The following is a 19618-nucleotide window of genomic DNA, read 5'->3' on the forward strand; positions in this document are numbered from 1 at the left end:
TATAGCCCAGATAGCTGAGACTGGTCCAAGGAGAGTGAGAGATCCAACCTGAAAGTAGAGCAGAGCAGTCAGCGTGGTGATGGCAAATGGTGGTTGCTCAGGGGTTTTTTTGGCTGCCATTTTTCTAATTGTTTAAAATCTTGAGCAGGGGTTATGTTGTTTGCATGTGAGAGCTCCATCATTCTAGAGAAAGTTTTTGCAGTTGAAAGGGGATTGGAGCAACTGTTCTTATATGTAGAGTCCAGGTAAATTGCTTTTCTGGTGGCTTTCATCTCTGATGCTATGGATGTGGTATCACGTTGCCATTCTTTTTCCTCTCTGCTATTTCACATTTTAGCACGAGGTGGCAGCACTGGTGCCATGTCTGTACGTGCCCGTTTCCATGCTCTGCCCCGGCATCCTGTTCCTCCGATGTCGGTCCGCCCTCGCTCTTGGCATGCTTTTCTGTCTTGTGCCAGGCAGCAATTTAAGCTTGGTCTCCGCAGACTGTCCAAGCCACTCAGGAATGACAGTGCTACCGGAGGTTAGAGTGGGCTTTTGATCTGTATTTGTACATCTCCTTGCACTGCCGGCTCCTGATCTTTAATTAGGTCTCCTAGATACTACAGTAATGCAAATAATAAAAAATAATAATGTATCTAGGTTTCCTCATCTGAAACAAAAACTCTAGAAGATGGCTTCTTGTTCATTTGAAAGGAGGGAGAAAATGTTCGTGTCCATTGAAATGCAGCCCTTTCTGGTCAGCTGTGGCCAGCATGCCTGGCACTGTTTCTTAATTGAAAAATTCAGTCTGTTTTTCAATCAATTTTCTATTTTTGCTGTGGTGGCAATTTCCTTGTACCAGAAGCTAATCACATTCAAATGTTTCTGTTTCCCATTATCTGCTGTCACGTGTAGCTCAAAAATGTTGTCCCTGTCTCTCATTCTTCATCTAGTCCCTCCCTCCATTTGTTCCTTTCAAAAAAACCCACAAAACCCCCACATCCCAGCAAAACAAAGGTGGTGGGGGGAAGCCTTACTCTTTGCTCACCATCCACATCATGTTTTACTTTTAGGCTGTTTACCTTGCTTTAATGGAGATCTTAGTGATTGCAAGTAAGGAGGTACTCATAACAGTATCTCAGAAATGTTGAGATTGCAGTGTCTTTCAAATATGATAATGCATTTAATTTGGAATGTTATATTATGTTTGTAGATATGTGTGATAAGGATTTTTTGTTGCTTTCACTGTTTTGGGGTGCTGTCAAGGGATGGAGCTTCTCTCTGCAGAATCAAGTAACCAGACAGAGGTTCCCACACCCAGTAAGTGTCAGCAGTGCAAAGATGCTCTCTTCAGGCCTACAGATCTATGAAGAAAATGTGCTATCGGTGTCTATGTCCAATTTAAAAGCATTCAACACTATCATCCCTATTTTCCCCTGAGCAAGAAAGAATGTGGTGTTCAGGAACAGGAATTTATATTCTGCCCCCCCCCACCCCCCCCAAATCAGTGCTTGACTTCATGGCCACATAGACATGCACAGTCTGGAAAGGAATAACTTGTTGACTTCTCATCTGTTTACCCTGTGTCTTACAAGGTTTGCAAACTGTGCTTAGTTCCTCTGATTCTCATTCCAATAATTTATTGGGGGAAAAAGTCACTCTACCACTGAGAAATGTTTAAATATATCTTGGTAACCTCTCTTGCAGTGGCATACAGCTAGTAAGTACTAGCTTCAGCTTTATCTACTCAGCTCTGAAGCCTGACCTAGACAGAGGAAACGGTGATATATCTCAACTCCTTCTCCTGCAGCCCCTCTTGATACAGTAAAGCTCCCACTGCACTGTGGTCCTCGGGAGCTCTATGAAAATTTCTCCATGAACATGAGAGGGGAAGCAGTAGGATGTGTCAGGACAGGAAAAACTCTATCTCAATAAAAGGTTTTGGGGCTGCTCCACTGGGTACCCAGGCAGGGGGGATTCCAGCAGGATGTGGTACCAACCTTCACTCTGATGGCTGACATGGCGGGTGAGAGGTAGGAGCCACATGAAGCCTTGTTAACACCAGCCCTCCTGCCTTTCCTCTTGTGAGTGGAGCTGTGCTGGCTTTAGCCATGATAGATGAGTCTCAAGGAAGTCCTTGCTTTGTACTCACGGTTGCTGTAAAATATGATAGGCTTCAACCTCTAGCGATGCTCCATTAGGTGAAGTGGCAACGTAGGCACTTACGAGTTGATCCTTACTGTTGTGCTGGCCCAGAATTGCTTTAGCCTCTGCCATAGTTTACAGCAGGTGTATTGAACTGGTCTAAACTATGCCCAGGTAGCTCGAATGGCAGCCGTTTGCTAGCTGAGGGGAGCTGGAATGGGGTCGGATTATGGCCCCCTTCTTGATTCTAGAAATGCTCGTGACGTGTGTCTTGTGCCAGGGACTAGGGTGGATATTCAAAGTTAGCAATGCTGTAACTGTGTCACCCAGGGATTCTTCTGTGTGGTTTCCCTGGCTTTTACACAGCCAGAATAGTGTGGTGGCACTGGGTGGGGGATGAGGGATGTTTCTAAGACTTTACTTGTGATTAGGTCACTCTTACAGGCTGCTTCAAGCATCTCACCGGCTGTATTGTCTAACGATATGTAGAATTTGGTTTAAGCCATGCTCAGCCTTGTGAAGATTTCTTTAGTTGAGCACTAAGGTTTATGTACTTTCATGGTAAATGCTTCTGTATTTCAGTGGTTATCCTGCAGCATGAACATACAAACTAAAGCTATTATTTATTGGTGACATTTATATGACAAAGCCTACATCTACCAATAATTTTGCTTATAAATCTATTTTAATGTCTTCCCTGCTTTGTGTGACTGTTTGCAGTATTGAAAATGCCTTTTCTTGTGATGTGAACTACCACAGGTCTTGATTTTTACTTTTAGGGTAGCATTTTCATATTTTCTTTAGAACACCGCAGTTTTTTGATAGGACAAGAAAGCTAGCTATAATTTACTTTGTCCAGTCCTTATGTAGAAGTAGAGCACAACAAGAGTAAAAAGGGCAGATTCTGTTTGCATTGAAGCTAGTGGTACCATTCCACTTAACTTCAAGGGGAATAGAAAAGTAGACCATAACATACTAGGCTAAATCCTTATTGGCACATGTAAAGAAGAATAATTATGCATGTTAAATATGCCATTAATGTAAACTCATTGGCTAGTAGTGAAAGCTTCCACTCACGAAAGCTTTTAACACCTCTGTTAAGTTAATTTGTCTGTTCAGATACAGTTTGGTTTTTCTCCCTGCTGGCTTTAATTACCATGTGGGAGGTCTAATTTGGCTGGTTATGATGATCAAAATTCCTTTTAAATGCCTGTTTCCTGGATCTTAAGGCTTTTCTTCTGTGAAAACAAAAGCATTGGTTCCTTCTTCTTTTCTTGCAGGCCCGTTCATCAGCGTAGTGTTGTCGAAGCTGGAGAACATGCTGGAGAATTCCTTGCATGTAAATTTGCTGCTTATTGGGATTATTACTCAGCTGGCAAGTTACCCACAGCCTCTTCTTCGCTCCTTTCTGCTCAACACCAACATGGTGTTTCAGCCTAGTGTGCGGTCACTTTATCAGGTATTTGACCACAAGTGTTAGTCATACCTATTGGAACAGTATTTTTGGTGTCTCGTTAAACCTTACGTTAGCTCTTTTCAGTTCCACCTGTTGTTTTTCCACCTGTCTGAGAGCCTCTCATCTCATTTCGATGTTTTAATTACATTTGTGCAAAGAACTGGAAATTCTGTATGACCATAACTTTTGTCATAACTCTATTTTAATGCAGCTAGAGAAGGCTTTAGTATTCGGTCTGTGGCTGTAGTGGGAGCAAGGGAGGAAGAAGTTATTGTTACTGTTGTTTTGGCAGGTGCTGGCATCTGTGAAAAATAAAATTGAACATTTTGCTTCCGTTGAAAAAGACTTCCCAGGTCTTCTCCTGGAGGCCCAACAGTACTTGCTTTTTCGTGTGGACATGTCTGATGCCGCGGAAGAATTGCTAACCAAAGGTAAACGTTAACCACGCTCGGAGGGATGGGTGGAATGACTCACCAGTTACCGCTCTTGTTTTCTACGGCACTATTAAAAGTAGGTGTGGTGCCTTGTGAATATCATTAACCAGATGTACTCTTCTGACTTTAAACTGATGATGCTCAGTGGGCCACAGTATATGGATCTATTTGGATATTCTTTGCTCTCTAGAAGCTTTTATTTGCTACAGAAAATGTCTGTTTAAAGGAGTAACAAAATCAGCTCTTGGCTCGCTGTCAGTTTGGCTGTAAACAAACTTGCTTTCAAAGCATGAGGTGAGATGGCATATGTGCATGATTTCATTTTATTTTTAGCCTGACCTTCAGCTAGTCATTGGTTCTTTTCTGATAAATGTTAGGGAGGACAGAAGTCCAGAATGAATTGGTTTCTGTAACAATTGAATAAGGCTTCATATCATGGTTTGGGCTACTACTGAAGGAGATAGATACTAGCCAGAAAACTTTGAATGCGCTTTCTTGAATGAAAACCAAACCAAACCAACAAAAAAGGGGTGGGTGGGTGTAAAAGCCAGGACACTTTGAGAGCAGCGGGGAGTTAAACAGGTATCATTCCAACAAGCCAGCTTTCCAGGGGACTTCTGTGACATCTGCTGCGTCTCAAGCACAGTGCATGCTACACCTGTCTTGACAGTTACCAGTAAAACTAAGCAAAATGAAGAAGGTTACATTCTGAGAACTTTCCAGACACAGCCAGGCAATGGTAGAGTTGGGGCTGTGCCTTGGGGATGTGCTTGTTCTCAGCTTGCTGCTGAGCAGGCAATGTTGGGTGCAGGTTTCCCTTCAAAGCCAACTTCCCACGTGATGGGAAGGTGTCAAATTTGGTGAGAGCAGTGACTGCAGAGACTAAGAGCTGACTCAGCAACAGGGTTCAAGAGAGGCTGCATTTACAGGTATGTGCTGACTCATCATTGCGAGTCAGTAATCACCCACTCTGCCCATACCTCTGTGAAGAAGTTGATAACGTTTCTTGGATTTCCAGAGGTGTGGAAAGCGGGACTTCTTATTTGCCATTTTAATTGTAGTTTTGTTTTTCAAGGCTCTGAATAATAATTTACCTAGTTTCTAGTCAGCATGGTATGTATTTCTAAAGTTTGCAGTACATCTAGTTCGTAAAGTTATGATCTCACTAAGGCTGCTTCTCGAAGAATTAGTCTGTGGAAGGTGCCTGCTGTACAGGAGCTGTGTATTGCAAATGTCGGTAGGGTTTTAGGCTCTACATTCTGGTGCCATAGATTAGAAAGCTTTACAATTAGATGGTATTGTAGCTAGTGTGTGGGAGGTGAGATTAGGAGGCAACATTTAGTGTCCTTTTTTTCAGGTGCTGGCAATAAGAACTTTTATATAATGCATTCCCAATGGCATTTATTTATACTTCCTATTTTACGTCAGTTTTCTTCTGTGGGCTTCAGAATTTGCCAGGTTGACTCATGCTGGTCATTATTTAGGAGTTTGAAACAAGGCTGCTTAGTCACCCTGTTGGTACATTTTCTTCTGCATTGTGGCAACTCCTGTAAAGAAGGCACTTCTTGACAAATAGATGGAGCTTAAATAAATGCCTAGATAACTGCAGCCTTCGTTCCCAACAAGACTGGTGGTGCAAGTAATCAAACTGTAATCCTAGGGGCAAGTTGGCTCAGTAGTCCATCAACCCACAGTAGTTCATTATATTGATTAAGAAGTGCAAGGTAGGAACTGCCGCAGTAATGGTAAATGAAAAAAAAAAAAATTAGGAACTCCTGAAAGACTTCTTTGCGTTAACTTGAATGCCACCTTTGAGGGTCAAGCAAATTAGCTGTTCTCTGATCGTTTTTTTCCCCAAATGTGGTGAATAACCCCTAAGTTTTCTTTACAGGTTTGAGCATAATTGGCCTCCTACAGAACTCACATCTGAAAAATGGAAGCCAGACTTAATGGGGAACACAAATGTAAAACTGAAATATTCCAGAGCACTTCCTTTCTCTTGACAGTGATGGTCTCTGAAGGTGTTTGAGCAGAAATGGACGATTTGTTATTTTCTGCTTGCAGTAATTAGCTTGGGTTCTGGTTAGCTATGTAGAGCTGTCATGATGTAGATCCCATATGAAATGCTGCCCTTCTTTCAGTGTATTGGTAACAATATCTCCGGAGTGCTCATTTTCTCAATTTCTCAACTGTATGATTCAGTTTGCATCCTGACCCCAGAAAGAAGTGGACAATCCTGGTCGAAGAAAAAAAATCACATCTCTTGTCCCTAGACCAATTTTCTGTGCTTTCCCCCCACCCCAATAAGCAGTTAAATCTAAATCCAAATGTTTTTAGGGAAATGTATCAATTTCAGTACTTTTTGAAGGGAAGAGTTTAAAAAAAAAAAAAAAAGAAAAGCTTTGACAGTATACTAGCCTTCTGGAGCCTTAAAATATTAATTATGAAACATTTTGATTTTAGAAAAATCTAAAAAAAAACCTCTTCAAGGGAAGCTCAAAACTTTATCTTTTCGTTGTAATTCATAATTTAAGTTGTTTTTCTTCCCACAGTCAGAATTTTCCACAGAACTGAAATTCCTGTACTCTCTCTAGTAGATAAAAATTTGTAGAATAACAATATAAATGTTTGGTAAGCCTGGGATTGGAAAAGTTTTTTGAAACTCAAGAAAAGTACAACTCTGTTAGATGATTAAGATGAAAATGTCTTTTGAGTATTTGGAAGTGCATAGTAATTCCACAGTGCTTTAGGGAGAGCTACAGGAAAGGAACAAAAGTGCAGAGCTGTTGAACAGAGGGATTGCTCTGCTGCATCAGGTGAGGCATTCATCTATGGGTGCTCGCATTAGCTACTTGGAGAGGCTTCAGAAAAAGGGTGGTGTAACCTGAGACTGAGTTGTTTTAACATAAACTGCATGCACTTCAAGGGAAACCTCTTCTTAATGCAGCAATGTAGTGTTTGGCTTATCTGCAGTATGTGAGTTAATATGACAGTCTTCTTTTTTTTTAATGATTTACTTATATAGCTCATGAGAACATCCACTTGTCAGTTAGACAGGATTTTATCTGTCTCCACGTCTGGCCTCAATGACATCTTGTGGCAGTGAGTTCTGCAGGTTAATTTTAATTTGTGAAGTATTTATTTCCATCAGTGTTAAATTTTGTCACCTTTTTACTATCACTAAATTAATTATCATTTAATTAAAGTGCAGTTCTGCTTCAGGTTGAAACAAGGAGCAATTGATTGAAATTTTAAGTGCTGCTGTCACTGTAATTCCATGTATTCTGATGCTTGAGCCCTGATCCTCTGAACTCTGGCAGCAGAGATCACATAGCAGAGCACATGGTGTTTTTGCTTGCTCTTTTTCTAATGTTTAGTTGCTTTACAGGGAGTTGAAGGTGAGTGTAGTTAGTGGGGCCTACAGCTATAAAAAAAATCAGATTTTCAAATGATTTTTCCCTTAGTTTCTAGCTTGCTTCAAACTCCCATGGCAATGTGATAGCTCAGCCTCAAACCTGTTTACATGATGATTCATGGGGAGACGATAGAGGAAGAGGGAGAGCAGTAAAGTCCAAATGATATTTTGATCTGGGGGAAGGCTAGAGCACAGTACCATTTAAATTGAGACAACCGTGCTGGGTCTAGATGGGTAGATATCATCTGCTATTTCATAAGGTAAATCCATATTACTCTTTCCCTTGACTCCTCTTCTGCCCACGTATTTCTCTCATCAGAGCTGGAACTGAATAATATATAACCTGGGGAAAGATAGCTAATAAAAAATGCAATAGAATCAGGCCACACAGAACTTTAAAATGTTGGATTAGTGGAGTATCTCCCTGCACGGTCTGGGTACTGCAAACTACAGCTCTGAACGCAGCCCTTGTATACTGGGTTTGGACACTGTACAAATACTGTGTGTGCTTAATATACTGAGTCTTTTTTTTTTTTTTTTTTTTTTTCTTCTCTCCCCCTCCTTTTTCTTTCCTCTCTTCTCTCTTCCTGGCTTTAGGTAATGTCCAGCACAGCAGCAACGCAGGGAAAGGAAGGAACCTCTCTGAAGTTTACCCAGCTGTACTCCAGCCTTTCCTGGGACAGAAAGGAAAGAAAGGCCTGGCTCATCCTGGCCTTCCTACGCACGTGAGGAATGCTGTACTCGCAGCTGCCCTTTTCCCGGAGTTCCTGAAGGAGCTGGCAGCTCTTGCCCAGGAACACTCCATTTTATGTTACAAAATACTGGGGGATTTTGAGGATTATTATTAGTGGGTTTTTTAAATGTGTTTTAAAAAAGCTTTTGGAGTTTAAACAGATTTTTAATGCAAAGCTGCTTACAAAAGAAGGTTGTACTTCAATATTTCCTGAAAACACTTGATTTGGAGGGGGAAGAAGGAGGCAAAATGTTATTCCACGTTACCTTATATTAGGCCTTATTATTTCCCTCTGTGCTATGTAACTTATTTGAGAGGTTTCTGATACTGCTCTTACTACAGCTTCCTACTTCATCTCCTTCTCTTTGCACAGCCACCCATCTTTAGTGTCACTGATTCCTGTTGAATTTCTGCAATAGACACTTGTAGGTTGGCGAAGAGGGGCAAACGCTTTAGCTTTTTCTGTTCCAGAAATACTCTTCTGGATAACTTGTTAGAAGACAGTTTGTTTGGAAAAACATTGCCCCATGGGGACATTTCAGGGTATAAAAGTATACGCAAAATCTGCACAAAACCCCTTTATGTGAAGGGTTGTGCTTCTTCATGTCTTTGTCCTCTTCTATGATTCCCCCCTTCCCTTCCTTTTCCCTGGAATGGCGTTCTTACGGATCCACATCTGAAGCCCTCTTTTTAACTAGTGGCTCAGGTTTTTTGAATTCAAGTGATCTTATGTCTATTAAACCCATGACTAGCTGAAAGCAGGTGCTGGAGCCTACACATACCATATTGCCTTATGTTGCAGACAGATCTGCAGCTATCAGCTGTTGGTCTTTGAAGTCAAATGAACTGTGTAAGTGGACGTGGATTGCAGACTGCCTGGAATTTTCCTTGCAGTTTCTCAGCATTCTTTGATAACTACTGCATTGCTACCTAAACTCTCAAGCAAGCCTTATTTAGTAAGATTTGCACAAAGTATAAAACAAAATGTTTCTATGCAAGCTGTAATTAGCATGTAGTTTGTTTTTATGCTCATTTTAATAAGCTGAAGAAAGGTATTCAATATCTTTCAGTAGTATTAAAAGGACAGCAGGCTGTTTTTGTCTGTCTTTTGTTTTGTAATGAAAAAGGTTGGCTTGCTCCTGAAAGCTGTTCTGTTTTATTGTTAATTTTTTTGGTTAAGGGAAAGTTAAATACTGTTTGTTTACTTTTAATTTAGGTGTTGACTTTTCCTAATATTGCACTTTTGGGATGGTGAGGGGAGGACCAGACTATTCACCAGCTGTAGAAAAGGAAGGAGTAACAGGGAAAGCTGTCTGCTGGTGACTAACTGCTTGAGAAAATTCTTTTCTGTGAGTAATGGGCTTCATTAGAAGAACCCAAACATGATGAATTGGTGCATCACCACTGCGTTTCGTCTTATCTTAGTAGCATAATTGTGCTTCCAGTGTGCTGTAGTTGGCTACATAAAGAGGGGCTTAGTTCAAGAAAGCCTTAAACCCCTTTGTCCAGGAAAGAAACTAACAGTGACTCCAGGAAATCTGAAGAAACAGAAATCAGAAAGAATGTTTGCATACATTAGTTCTCCCGCTCATTGTAATTCTGTAATGTGGGATGTTCCCGTTAATTGCATCCTGATTTTTGAAACACACTTTCTCTGAGATTGCAAGGGAGAACACCACTTTAAAAACAAAAACCAAAGACACTCCAGAAGAGTCTAATTAATTACAGGTCAAATTCCTGTGGAATTTGCAGTGCAATTTAAGCTCCTAAATCCTTTAGATGCTTTGGAAAAATTGTACCTTTAATCTACAAGCTGTAAGAAGCATTCATTGTGTAAGACTGCTGTAGGCTATTCCAAGGGAAAAAAAATCCCAAAGTGTACCTCTAACAAAATCACCTCAAGAACTTCTCTGGGTCCATCTTCACTTGTTTGCTGTACAGTCTCCACTTCCACGATGGCTGGGGGTCGTGTTGCTTCCTAGCTGATTCTCTGGTTGCTTTCACTTCTAACTTGTTTATTTTTTTAGGCACTATTGCATGGTCATCCTGTAAATCGCCTACTGACCTCCACATGGCCCTGTTTCACGTCACAAGCTTCCTTGGAAGATGAAGCCAAGGCTGTGGGTTTTTTCTTAAGTCTTAGTTATCCAGGTTTGAGAGAGCTCGCTTTCTTTTTTCCCCTGCATTGTTGTTGTAATGGAGATGAGCAAATTAAGATTTTTTTTTTTTTTTTTTTTTTTAACAACTTGTCCTAGGACATGGTGGGTTCTTTCCCCACCCCCCCCGCCCCGTTCCCACTCGCACTTTCATGCTGTACTTGCAGGCCTGGCCTGAAGGGGCTCAGTAGTGTTGTGTGTGGAAGGTGGTTTAGCATTGTGGATGCAGGGTCAGTGCTTGCTCTGCTCGTCACCTCTCCTGCTAGGAACTTTTTGTGAGCAAAAGAAAAAGTACCAAATGAGTGTGATCAGCTACCTTTTAGCGGTTCAGAAACAAATGCTAAATTGCAGAAGCAATCCAATCCTTTTTCTGAAGGACTTTTTTAAAAAGGAATGAATTTTTTTTTTTTTTAAATAATTCTGCAGGCCAGTGCTCAAGGCAGTAAGGTTACTGTGTGAATGCTCCCTTCCCTTGTTTTCATTCTAAAATAAGAATCTTTATTTGCTGGGTAGAAGGGATTTCTTTTGAGATTGTTAACTTTAACTGATGTTTTCAACAAATGTACAAAGTCACGGCAGTCTCATCTCAGCAGGTCTATTAAGCTATATGGGGATTTTCAAATGCGGACTGCTCAAAAAAGCATCTCTAAATTTAAGGAAGGGGAGGATTTACCTCATAAGCTGTAGTAGATGTAGCTTATGCTCTACATCCAGTAGGATAAATTCAGCCTTTGAAATCTGGAGTCGTGGGGAAGACTTCTTGCTGAAAGGTCACAACTGTGTGTGCAGGGTCCCCTTGCAAATGGGAAATCTGTCTGTCAGCTCCCCAAAAGGAAGAGGTGGATGAGTGCAGTGACCCAGGCTCAGGGTCTGTAAAAATGGTGATCATATGTGTAACTTTATATTACTGGGTTCCTGAGTGGCATCAGACTTGCAGCTATGTCTTAGTCGTGATAGAAGCATAATGTCCAGCACCTAGCCAAAAAAAAAAAAAAAAATTGGCAAGAATTGCACCTTCCTGTCTTTAAAATGCAGAACCTGTGATTTAGCTTGAAAATGTTGATCTTCTGAGATTAATCACCTCTGTGTGCATAAGTTCTTCAGCCAAATGCTTGTTTAATAAGCTGCTTCCCTCCAGTTAGATAATGTGTTATCCCGCCTCTCACCAATGATTCATCTTTTCCAAAAACCCCCATATGCCTGCGGTCCAAGCTGTGGGCCAGCCGGTAGGCCCCCGGAGGACACGGCGTTAGGCTGCTCTTTCCAAGAGCAAGGAAGTGCTCTGTGGTCTGGATTTCCCCGCCCTCACGTGCCTGTGTGACTGGAGCAGTCCCTCTTCGGCGTGTTGTCTCGGCATCGGTCACGAATGAAGTGTCTTGGGGTTGGCAGATCTATTCCAAAGCCTGCAGGTGGTGGCTCAGCGATACCAAAGTTAATTTCCAGTCTCCTGCTAGATGTTTCAAACTGTGAATGCCACACTTCCAATGATGTAGCCTTTGAGTGTGTTTTTAAGCTGTTCTGCTACAGCAAGGAATCTTTCCGGCAATTTCAACCTGCTATTTTTTATTTTTTTTTTTTTTTTTTGCAACCTACCTATAAAGTGAATGCTTTGTCTCGAAACAGTTGTAGTCATTCTCTTTTACCTTTGACCATTTTTGGATGCCCTGTGGGTTAGTCTCAGTGCACACGCACACACGTGGTTTGTATTAATTGGGCAAACGCAACTTTCATTCAAAACAGCATCACCCTTTGCACGTTCTGATCTTCAGACATGTAGTCAGGTGCAATTCATGTGCTGTGTTGTTGGCCCTACTTACTGCCTTTTTATTATTGTATTCTAGGCATTTTTCTTAAATTTGATCTTTTCCATGTGTGCCCTAAAGAAAAATACAGGATTTCAAATGAGATCAAGTTGTTGGTGTTGCAATTTCGGATGTGAAGGATGCACTGCGTTTTTTGTCCTGCTAACTTCTGACCTTGGTTTGGAAGAACAGAAATGAGAGCTTCCATTCTCAGCTGTATTCCATGGAAATGAGGGAATTCCCAGTAGCGGGCATGGGCTGTCCCTCCCACCAGCACACCCAGATACATCCTTCAGGGCACCCAGTTCATAAACTCCTGATTTCCTCTTTCACTGGGGTTGGTCACTTTGTAAAAAGTCTGATGAATTCAGTGGTGTCATGGTGCTGTTCCCGCTTAGTGCATTTGCCTTTTGGATGCAACTGGATCTTTTTAGTAAGATGGGTAAATTTCCTAGAATGGGAGAAAATGTCGTGTGATTGGGGTGGACCTCGGACATTGGCAGGGGCCGTGCTTTGGAATGGGAACAGGACTGGATAGACAGTAAGCCTGAACAGTGTTTCTGCCGCCAGCGCCACTCTAATTGCTCTTTGGCCCGGGCACAATGCCGAAGTGGTCTGTTCACTCCTTCAGAGAAGAACATTTGCAAACAAACTTACTGCATCCCGCAGAGTCCAAGGGTTTAAGTTCAAGAGGTTAAGTTCTATTTACTGAGAGAAGTATACCATCTAGCACAGCGTGTACGCACTCACTACCCTTTTGTGCACTCTGCTTATGCCTCACAGAAGGTTTCGTGCTTCAGGAAGGCTTTTTTAGCTCCTCTAAGAAGCTCTAAAATCTCAGGGTTGGGAAGAGAAGTATGGGAACGGTGTGATGCGGTGCAGTTAAATTATGTCATTGTATCATTTGAATTTGTCGCCACAGCTCCTGTTTTGAGGGCAGCTTGATTTAATAAGCCATTTACTGTGCTGTATTTACTGAAATTGCTATGTCATGCCTGCAGTTGTTATGACGGCTCCTGTTACATTTGTAACATTTAAACTGCATCTGCAGTTATGAGTAGAATACCAGGGTTTTCCTCTTTCTTTCGTTTTAACTCAGATAGCTCTGGCACAGTACATTAATGTTGCTGCTGTGTCCAGATCCGATTTAGATAATTACAGTATGTTCTTCCTTGCACCTTTTGAACATTATCAGTGACACTCAGGCTGCTTCCATTAATGAGCAAACCAAAGGTAAAACACCGCAGATTAGCAGGGGGGCACTTGCCTCCGTGTGAAATGCAAGAAGAATTTACATTTGTGTTGTTCTGACTTACCGGGGACCAGAAAAAAAAGCTCACAGCAAACTGGAAAAATGAATATGACAGTGTCCTGTCGTAACTGTCCAAGTAGGTAGCACTGCTATGTAATGTTTTGGGCCAGAACTGTGTGAAGGAGGGTAAAAATTGCTTGTTAAGGTGGTGTCAGACTTGCATAAATAGGTATTCCGGTAATATGACGGCAGTGCCAGCTGTCAGACCGCAGGCAGCCACAGAATGCAACACTATCTCAGTGACTTTGGTGGTGGTGAAAGCCCAGCTCTGCCTAAATGTACTTCATTTTTTAGGGGCCCCCAGCTTTTCTAAACATATTGTGGCCCAGCATCAATGGGCTTTGTTTGTTACATACTCAGTTGGAAGCCTCTTATTTATGAATAGGAGCATTACTTGGATTCTCAAATATGTAGGTACTTGAAGTGGCGTTTTGTTGCTGACTGTGCAAATCTTCTTTTTGTTCATTGATTATAATGGTTCTTGTGTGGCAGCTGGATTAAATTAAGACTGAAGTCTCTGGGCTAAAAGCCCTGATGGAACTTTTGTGCAAAGGCTGCATTTCTCAACCAAATAACTTTCTCTTGGGCTTCGGCAGACTGCCCGCATACAATTACATACTGTGGACTAAATACCTGCAAACTTACATTTCTGACGAAGCCAATTCCACAGCAGCTGCATTTTATCGCAACCTACTTTAAAAATAACTAGCTTGGATATAGACCAAAAAACAATGCGGATGAGTCAACTAAACCGTGCCCAGCTCACTGCTGCTCTGTCAGTTTGGCCAGAGCTCAGACAAATGCCATCTCGTCCTCAAAGGAGAGGGAGCGGCTCTGGGTCTCGGTATCCCTTGCTGCAGCGTGAGCCAAAGATTCGTGTCTCTCGAGGTCTCTCTCAGTGTCCAAGCGCAGCTTGGCCTTGGCAACTGTGACCAGTGTCTGTCGTAGAACTGCAGAGGCTTAACATCGGTTTCTGAGCTTCAGCGTGAAAAACCTAGTGGCCTCTAAGACCAGTCTGAAAATACAGCCTCTCAAGCTTTGGAAATGAGAAAGTAAAATACAACTTCTTGACAGTTATGCCTGCTTAGTGGGTGTGAATGCTTTAGATAATTAAAGCTGTGGCTGATGTGACCGTATGTCAAGTGAACTTTCGCTTTGTGCTTACACAAAATGCCTGTGCATGGAGGGAGCATCCCCTACAGTGAAACTGTTGGCCTTCAAGCGCTCCTGTTAGGATTAGCTCATGGTAGTGCAACCTCTGCAGCTCCAAGTACTGAACCCAGCTCTTGGGCCTTTCTCCAAAGGCTGCGATGACAAGGCAATGGATGTGCCACAAAGTAATCAGCTGCCCATGTATGTGCTGGGGTAATGTGGGGTCTGGCGCAGCTGTCACCAGTCTTTTTTGGGGGAAAAGCCAGCAGGGGAGATGGAGTCATTTGTGGGGTCACGAGTTGGACCTTGCACACACAGATAAAGGGGAGGGACAGCAAAGGTCAGGTGCCCTCTCCATCTCTACGTACAACTGGTCAGCAAATGCTACAGACAATTGTGAAATGCCTGTACGCCTTACGGGAGATCTTACGGGTCTGGGACTAGGACAGTCCTAGAGGGAAGATGACTTGGTCAGTACGCGCTAGGACCATGCACAGCTGTGCTGCTCGCTAAACTCAACCTTCATTTGCATCTTTGTTGCCTCATGGCAAGACCCGAGTATTTCTGTAGGTTTATTGCAGTTAAAATTCAGGCTGTATGGCCTGATGTGGGGTGTGTGGTGGAGCATAGTCAGAAGAGAAGGAGCATTCCCGGTGGTTTTGTGTTCCCGCTGCAGTGATCCATAATGACTGATCTGGCTTGGCCCAGGGGCTCTTCTTAGATGGAGTTTAAATTTGCCGTCACAATGGGCAGAAAAAGGTACAGCAAATCACAGGTCATGCCAACTTAGGATTTTGTATTTTATTGCCTTCCTCACACTGTTTAGCAATTCAACTCTCTCTCATATATATGTATTTATTACCTGAAAGTTTGCAGCTTCTGAGGGGACAGGGATGACTTGCACTCAACAGCCAACCCAACGCAGGTAAGCTTCTAAGATAAATCTTGACCTCCTATCTGCTGTAACTTGAGTTTTATACAGCTATTATGTGAAGCAGAATCCAATAAACTTTGGCAGTATTTGGAAACAGCACTGCAAGGAAGATACAGGCAACAAGGGCAAAAAGACCACCGGCATGCTATTCCATCTTCCCTCGCGCGGTTTGAGAAGAGAGAGTTGAGTAAAAACCCAGTTTGTTTTTCTTTATGTGAAAAGAAACCAAACAGTCTACAGGCTGAGCATACACACAAGGCCATAAATTGCTGAGAAGGTGCTGCCGAGGTCAGTGGTTGTGAAAGTGTGTAGGTAGAGGGGTGCTCAGAACAGAAATGAGAACATTACAGTACGCTGACACCACGCCGCAGAAGTGGAGTGGAAAGGGGCCGCAGCGAAATCGCAGCGTGAATACTCTAGCTGTAAATTTTTTAGTTAAGGTTCCTATCATATGCTTCTATTTTTAACACAGTTAAAATTAAACTCTGCAGCGAAGGCTGAGTGCTAGAAATTCTTTCTTCACTACTCCAGCATTGCCAGCATCTTTTTTGACAACTTTCTTCTCCTCCCCTGCAACCTCGGATATGGGATACTTCAGCTATACAGGATAGTAAGTATCATCTCTCCACCGTCAGGAGCGACCTCCTAAAGGACTTCCAGCAACGAGCAGATGAGATTGTCGTGACAGTGTCTGGTGTCAGCTTTTAATTTGTGAGCGTTTTCCTTGGCCCTCTGTTCGTGGATGGTTACTGCTGAAAATCTGCACGAAACTGTCCTTAACTCACCCCGCCTAATGCTGTTGCACAGATGGCATCTGCAATCAGCAGATCAGGGAGCACTGTTGTAGCTAAATCAGACTTGGAAGTTGGGGGTCAAAGCCTCAGTCTTAATTCTTGAGTTCCTAGCCTTGATACAACCACACACAGAACAGCCTCCTGGTCTGCAAATGACATCGAACACTTCACAGTCCAGCTCTGCCTTTTATCCTGCAGACCCACCTGTCCGATGAGGCTTTTTTTATTTGGCTTTACAATAGCAGATATTAAATGCCTTGAGGCTGCTGGCTTCTGTCTTTTAATGTGCTCCATCGACTACGGCTACGCAAACATAAACCAAAGCTGGTTTGCGCAGCGCAGAGTTCACGTGTGGAGCATTTAGAATTTGCCTTTAGCTCCATTTAGGACACAGAGGAAGGTGGTGGTTGTATTTAGGCTGCTGCATCAGGCCCTTGGCAGGCAGAAAAGGACACGGTGTTTTGGTTGTATTGGTCCGATCAAAATGGCGTCAGGTGACTGATGAGCCCCTTAAGGCAGGCTGCCGCAGCGGGAGCGGCGTTGACCGGCCCTGCTCGTCTCTTGGTCCTAGCGCTGCCAGCTACCACTGCTTTGAAGCCGGTAGCTGGTACGTCCACAAATGTTAAAAAGATTCATCATCTTGATCTCATTTGACTCGAACTGCTTTTTTCTATCAGAAATTTACATTTTGTCTGCGTCTGCAAAAGATTTCTTTAAAAAACTTAGAAGTGACTGTTTCATAATATAGTACAAAATTTATAGACTATAGCTGCTCTTTTCCCTTCTGTGGAAGGGGAAGAATATTACAATTATCCCTTTTTAATCTTTCTTGTTACCCATTGTGTCTGGCAGGTGGAGGTGAAAATAGATTGAGATTTACAGTAAATCCATTTAAAGATGCTGTACTCATATAGAACTTAGCTTATGATTTTTAACAGATTTTGTACCATATTAGTGAAGTGTAATTACGTAGGAAGAGAGTGGCTAAGAAGAAGTAGCCATTAAAAAGACATTTACCAGCAGTAGCCATGCTAGAGTAGCAGAGATCCTTCCCTCTTCTAAATACAGCTTAATTATTACTCTTCCAAATATATCATCGTTTTGCTTTCTCTTTTTTAAGAGGCACCCACTACAGCAGAGGGGAAACTCAGCACAGCAGCATCAAGCTGTGCAACAAAAAGCACTAACCTCAGAGGACCACCTTTTGGAAACAACTGTGTTTTTCCAAACTGAGGGAGTACCTTTAAATTAAGATTCAAGACTTCATGCAGAAGCCCTTGTGCCTTTTTGGTTCTTGCTGCCATGGCAAGAGTTGAACAGAATTCCAAAATTTAAAGTTTGATGTATCATCTAAACCTTTATTGACTGAACACTTACCTGAAAACTCACACCACTCTAAGTAAAAATGGTACTTTTTGCTCATGATGTGAAAAGCGATAGTAAAAGCCTTTGTGTGAGGTCAGGTTACATGAAAATCCTGGGGGGCTGGTTTGGGCTTTTGGTTTTTTGGGGAGTTTTTGGAGGTTCAGGGTTTTTTGATTTTGGGTTTTTCTTTTTTTTTATTTTTTTTGAAAGGTCACGGTTTTTGATTGCAGCCACGTTACTGCTTTTTGTCACCTGTATGACTTTTGAATTGTAAAGTTATTTTTATGTGAATAATGGGTATACATTTTATTCATTAAATATATTTGAAAACCACAGAGGTTTTTTTTTTTTCCTACTAATTAAGAGCTCACAGTTGCACCCTGAGCCAGTTTGTATGGAAATGTCCTCCTCAAGACATACATTAGCACTACAACTCATGAGAATGAACCACCATCAACCTAGTTTCAACTAGTGCTGCAAGCACCGCATTTGCAAAAGGTGACTGAAGTCCCAGGGCCATACCTGCTGCACTCCTGTGACGACATCTGCCCTGCAGGCAGATCCTAAAGAACAGTTCTGAAGAAGTATCTCTGAGGTCTGAGATAAATGTGATCTTTAAAATATATGGCTTAGCAGCCTCCAGAAGGGATTTAAGAACTTCAAACCCCTGGTACTAAATGGGATTTCTTTCCCTAATAAATGTAAATTTGATAGGCTGACTCTAGTTGCGTTTCCGGTTAATGGTTTGATCAGCTAAAATGGGTTGGTTGGGACTGGGAAGTTAATTGTGGAACCCTGGATTTCAGTGGGTACTTAAAGCTAGGAGCTGAAAAATGGAAGGCATAAAACAAAAAAACCAGCATAAAACACTCCTTAGGATTAAATAGTGGAGCAGACCGTGGAACGCCGCTGAACCCTGCCCAGTTTCAGTAAGCCAACTGCATGTTGAATTCCTTCCACAAAGTGGTGCAGGTCCACGTGACGGCAGAAAGCCATGTGCCAGAGAAGTGTGCAGCCCTGGGCTTGGAGCATTTGCAACACAGGGTGAAGTTCTCGTCGGCAAAGAAAAAAAACCAAACTGGAGCAAATGGTCCCTTTACTGAGCTACTGCATAAGAGGAAGGCACTCCTTGTTCCTCTGTAGGTTGTGCAGGGCCAGCAGAAGCACGTCTGCAATGCTGAACCTCACAGGCCAAGATGGGATGCGAACCTCGGAAGGGCTGAGGGATGCATCCATTAGGCACTCGTCAGAACTGAAAGAGCTGCAAGTAGGCAAAGCAGCTGTTTGGGGACATAACGAGGAGAAAGCGAGCAAACAACCTGACGCTAATTCTTAGAGGTAGGCACTTACAGCTTTTTGTGGCACTGGCCTCAGGCACTCGCTTCAGCAGCGAGCGACTTTGTCTTTTCCCCATCCCTCAGAAACCAGGAAGAACAACAGCAATGGCCTTTTTTTCCCCTTCTGCTAGGCATGGAGGCACATGTGGTCTTAATTACTGCTAGGTATTTTAATCATTGTTACTAGTGTGCTCACACTAATTTGCAGTGAGTTGTTAGCGTGCACCACTTATTTTGCATTCAAGTTCTGTGAATTTCCCTTCTCGGAAAAAGCAGCTAGAAAAGCTGAGTTTACGCTTGCTTTATTACAAAACCACCCAATACAGCTTCAGCTCTCTGTGTACTCACAGACGCCTCTGGGAACTTGTTTCCCGTGGCTGCGTGGAAATCACATTTCCGAATGCCACACTGGAGTGAGGGAGATGCAAATGACTGTATCATCTCCTGCTGTTCTTTCGCTCATCTGCCTTTGGCTGATGCATCCAGGGAAGGCTATGATGTCATGGCGCCTGAAGTACGACCAGCAGTCCTGAGGATACATGAGGAGGCACCAAAGTTCATTTGCAGCGAATCAGACAGAACAAAGCACGTGTCTTCTGTA

At 42.5% G+C, this 19618-nt stretch overlaps 1 protein-coding gene across 1 annotated transcript in view; it reads left to right on the plus strand.

Moving 5' to 3' along the window:
• FHIP1A (FHF complex subunit HOOK interacting protein 1A) overlaps window positions 1–8280 on the plus strand; it is a 37679-nt gene extending 29399 nt beyond the window's left edge. Inside the window, exons 9-11 of the mRNA XM_075709608.1 lie at window positions 3408–3586; window positions 3876–4014; window positions 8030–8280. Of these exons, the coding sequence (XP_075565723.1) occupies window positions 3408–3586; window positions 3876–4014; window positions 8030–8280 (569 nt within the window). The remainder of the gene's footprint in view (window positions 1–3407; window positions 3587–3875; window positions 4015–8029) is intronic.
• The last annotated feature ends 11338 nt before the right edge of the window (window positions 8281–19618 follow it).

The sequence above is a fragment of the Pelecanus crispus genome, chromosome 4 (genome assembly GCF_030463565.1).
Source record: "Pelecanus crispus isolate bPelCri1 chromosome 4, bPelCri1.pri, whole genome shotgun sequence".
Lineage (NCBI taxonomy): Eukaryota > Metazoa > Chordata > Aves > Pelecaniformes > Pelecanidae > Pelecanus > Pelecanus crispus.